This window comes from Lactuca saligna, chromosome 9 (genome assembly GCF_052625555.1).
Source record: "Lactuca saligna cultivar CGN05327 chromosome 9, ASM5262555v1, whole genome shotgun sequence".
Classification (NCBI taxonomy): domain Eukaryota; kingdom Viridiplantae; phylum Streptophyta; class Magnoliopsida; order Asterales; family Asteraceae; genus Lactuca; species Lactuca saligna.
The window spans coordinates 130,688,361-130,693,366 of record NC_136425.1 but is presented as its reverse complement, the minus strand read 5'-3'; the positions used below and the strand labels follow the sequence as shown (position 1 = coordinate 130,693,366).

The following is a 5,006-nucleotide window of genomic DNA, read 5'->3' as shown; positions in this document are numbered from 1 at the left end:
ATTGGTTTATTAAATTGTGAATATATTATTTAAGCTATGAATCCATGATTTTATATACAGATCAAATTTGGAAGACAACATGGTCGCGAAAGCGACACATGTAGTTGGTGGTTGTGTGTGGAAGTTGGTTGTGGTGGTAGACCTTTGGTTTTACATATTTGAATTTATGAATTAATGTATAATGAATTGTATTAAGTTGTGAAATTTTAAATTAATCTGTAATGGACTATATTATATTGTATATATTATATAAAATTTGTGTTAAAATATAAATAAATGTACGGATAAAAATATTAAAGGATATATTAATGGATTAATGCGTCTATTAAACTGTGCATATGATAATTTTAAAAAATGAACATGTCTTTTATATATATATATATATATATATATATATATATATTAAAGAAATCTATTATTTAAACGAGAGAAAATTGACTTTGTCAATTCATAATTTTTTTATTAAATTTTCTATATTTAGCTGTAAAATGAAAGGATATATGTGAAAAAGTATTAATAAAGAAATATTAGTTATAATATTTATTATATTAAGCTGTGAATACGAATAAAAATGTCATTGGATTTGTTGTTAATTATACGGTGGTCCGACAGTGATTCGACGACAAATGTCAACTAGTTATAAATTAGAAACTGAAAAAGTTTGTTTAATACAGGATAAATGTTGGATTTGTCCAAAATGCCTTTAATAGAAACATTTTATGAAAATAGTTCTTAACATTTTAACGGTCTCATTTGAACCACTCCATATATATATATATATATATATATATATATATATATATATATATATATATATATATATATATATATATATATATATATATATATATATATATATATATATATATGAAATCTAAAATAGTGTGAATGTATGACTAAATATGGACCGTTGGATTAAAAATCTAATGGTTAAGAATGGTTGTGGAATTAATTAGTGTTTAAGAATTTATTTAATTAATTTACTCATAAAATCATTTACAAGGAAACTGTGTCATTATGTAGCAATTTAAATTAGGATGGACGAGTAATCCGGAAATATTTAATGCTTTAATACTTGTCTTCATGAATACATTTGTTATACATAACCATAAAAGTTTTTATTTTTTTATTTTTATTATTTTTTTTTCTTCTATTAGAAAGTATGATACACGTAATATATACTTTAAGAATGTGCTAATTATAATACAATATCTATTCTTCAAGAATTTGTTAATTAATTATTCAAACCCTCATTTGCGTAACACTAAATAAATATTTTCAAAAGTTTATACATAATAACAAATTCTTTAAGAATGTAATAACAAATAATCTCTATAAACATCTTCTATAAGAATATGATTGCATTTACAAAATCATGTATTAATCTTTTAAAACCAATATACTCCATTCTTGTACATATTCTTAAAAAATGTGATATTCTAGAAGAATATGATTGCATATGAAGTTTCACGTATTCTTCTCTTAAAATTATCAATATACTACATATTCTTGAAGAATGAGACAACTCTTTCTTAAAAACGAAATTGCACCAATATGATGTCAAATATAAAAAAAAATCACACCTCTTCCATAAAATCGATTTATAGATTAGAGAAGATCATTATTAATGTTTCTCGAAATCGATTTACATATTGGAGAAAATAGATGATGATGAAAGATAAGACCATAAACAAGTAACATGTTTATAGCTAAATTTAAGGAACAGATAAATCTAATCAATTGATGTTTATGTTATTTTACTTTAATCTATCTATCAAACGATTGGTCTAGAATCCACCATACGTTCACACAATATATAAGGTTTATATATGAACCTAACTTTCTCTCTCTCTCTCTCTATATATATATAATATTATAAACTATATTAGTCGTATCTTGAGATTTAAGAGATACAAGTTATATAGTTTTTTTGTACAAATTAATTATGCATAAATCATTAACACTTGCCAAAAATTTTAAAACTTGAAATACAAAAGGTTATTAAAAAATTTAATTTGGAGCAAAATAACAATTTTAAAATATTAAATTCATATATATATATATATATATATATATATATATATATATATATATATATATATATATATATATATATATATATATATATATATATATATATATATCTTAAACTAAACATCTAAGTAACTTACATCAAATATATCAAAAGACAAGAACAATAAAAGGTCGATACATAAATATTTTATTTAAAAGTTGTAACTTTTTATTACAAAATAACTAACAATAAAACCTAATAATTATTTATCCGAAAGAAAACTATTCGACTATATATATATATATATATATATATATATATATATATATATATATATATATATATATATATATATATATATATATTAGGTTTGTATGTATGTGTATCCGAAGTAATACTTTCATGTTTAAGTGGTAATAAAGACATTCTTTTTCTTTTTGACATTTCTTTTGTTTCTAAGGGAGGCTACAATTAACTGCCTATGAATTAAAGAAAGAAGTTAACTAAACCAAGTGAAAATTAACTATATGGTGCAACATACTTTCTCCGTCCTAAATTAATTGTTCACTTTTTATTTTTAAAGTTTTTTTTCTTAAACTTTGACCTTAAATATTTTTATTTGTATTATATATTAATCGATAAAACTTATAATAATGAAAAGACATATAAAATACAATCCATTCATATATTTTAAATTAAGTATTATCTATCAAAAACAAAAATATTTAAAGTGAAAGTTGAAAAATAAAAACCGTGAAAATCAAATATGAACAATTAATTTGGGACGGAGGTAGTAGTAAACAAATCCTTTGTACACACAATTAATATTGTAAAATGTGACATTTCTTTTCGGGATTTTCTACGATGAATTTGATAATGAAATGCTAATGTCATGGCAATTTATTTAGGACAAGTTTATCAAAAATAAACTATTGGTTTTACTCCACACAATTTCTTTAAAAAAAAATTAAACTTTTTAACTATTAATTCACTAAAACCAACACATTTAAAAATTTCTTCCACTGTAAACATTAATACAATTACACAGTATACAAAAGAAACTTTTATTTTGTTGAGAGTATATGAATTGCAATTATCACTTACTTTGATGTCATTTATACAGTCAATTTGATTAATTCCAAATATTCAAGACCATTTCCTTTTTGTGTTTGCGATGAATATGTATTCTCTTTAACAACTTCTCATGTTCCACCACCATCATTTTATTGGAGTCCGACTGTGATTTCCCTGTCATTCCCTTGATCTTCTCTCAATCGTATATATTGTTTACTTGTATAGCCCTTAATTTTAGCACTTTCCCCTTTCTTGTAATCTGTGTATTGTATAAATTCCTTTTACCATAATGAAATCGGTAGCTCTTCTGGTAAGCATTTGTTTATGGTATCAGAGCATCAGATCAGATCCAGAAAAACAAAACAAAACCCTAATCATCCCTCATGGCCAACGATGATGCCTCCAATAGTAACAAGAACAAGAATGATGGAGAGTCAATTGATCACAACTCTCCCCTCTATCTACATGCTTCCGACTACCCGAAGCAGTTACACATGAACGATGTGTTAACTTACGAAGATTATGGTGATTGGGAACAAGAGATGATGAATTTCTTGTATGCAAAGAACAAAACCGGCTTCATCGATGGCCCCATTGGAAAGCCAGAGGTGAATTCCAAAAAATATGTACTTTGGATGCGTTGTGATGCCATGGTCAAAGGTTGGTTGACCACTACCATGCAGCAGGAGATTCGCAACAGCATAACGTATGCCAAGACAGCCACAGAAATCTGGCAAGACTTAAATGAACGCTTTGGAAAGGAGAGTGCACCCAAGGCTTATGAATTAAAGAAGTCACTAAATACCACCCGACAGGAAGGCACAACTGTGTCGGCCTATTACACCAGATTATGTGCACTGTGGGACGAAATGAAGTCAATTCCTCTGACTCCTCGCTGTTCTTGTGATGGTTGTTCATGTGGGCTCACTAAGAAACTCACTGAAATCAAAGAAAAAGAGAGAACCTTCGAGTTCTTGATGGGACTGGATGGCCTATTTAGTGTTATTAAAACACAGATATTGGCTATGGGGTCAACACCAAAACTAAGTACCGTCTATCACCTTGTTAATGAAGATGAGCAACAACGCATGATCACTAGATCAAATAAGCCTGTTCATGAGACTGCTGCATTTCAAACCAGTTTCCAAGAGAAGCATGATCAACAAAAGAACCAGCATGAAAAGAACCGGATGAAACCTGAAAAAGCATTCCTCAAACTGGACCTTGTAGTCATTGTGGAAAAGAAGTGCATGATAGGGAAAGATGCTTCAAAAGAATCGGCTATCCTGAGTGGTGGCCAAGCAAAGGAAAGGGAAATTAATTGAAACCACGAGCAACCATGGTCGAAACAAAATCATGCCCTATTCCAGGGATGACGGAAGAATAGTGCACCCAATTTCTCAAACTGTTTGGAGGAAACAAAGAAGAGCCAATTGTAGCGAACATGGAAGGTAGAATAAGTATTGATGATAACTGGCTTGTGGATTTAGGTGCCACCAAACACATAACCTACCAGGAGCATCATTTTAAAACCTTATCAACAAACATCAATGAAAGACCAATCACCATCCCTAATGGGGAACGTATTCCTGTGAAAGGAAAATGTGAAGTTGCCTTTAAAGAAGGAGTGAACATCAAAGGTGTCCTTTTTGTTCCAAATTTCACATGCAATCTCTTATCGGTTCGGAGACTCACCAAAGAACTTAACCATGCAATGATGTTTTTTTCCCAATTTCTTTGTTTTACAGGATTTGGAAGCGGGCAACTTGATTAGAGCGGGTGATTGTTATGATGGTCTCTATTGGATGGGGGGAATAAAAGATGAAAGGAAAGCAATGATGGTGTCAATGGATGCATGGCATAAACAACTTGGACATGCGTCTCACGTAAAGTTGTCTCATGTTAGTTAATTTTCTTA

The 5,006-nt window shown here is 28.4% G+C and overlaps 1 protein-coding gene across 1 annotated transcript; it reads left to right on the top strand.

Annotated features, from left to right (window-relative positions):
- The first annotated feature begins 3,471 nt into the window (after window positions 1-3,471).
- On the top strand, window positions 3,472-4,413 carry LOC145016713 (uncharacterized). Its single transcript, XM_078974953.1, has one exon. The coding sequence runs from the start codon at window positions 3,472-3,474 to the stop codon at window positions 4,411-4,413; it is 942 nt and encodes a 313-aa protein (XP_078831079.1).
- The last annotated feature ends 593 nt before the right edge of the window (window positions 4,414-5,006 follow it).

Coding starts and splice junctions, on each gene's coding strand:
- LOC145016713 (XM_078974953.1), top strand. CDS start 3,472: ATGGCCAACGATGATGCCTCCAATAGTAACAAGAACAAGAATGATGGA.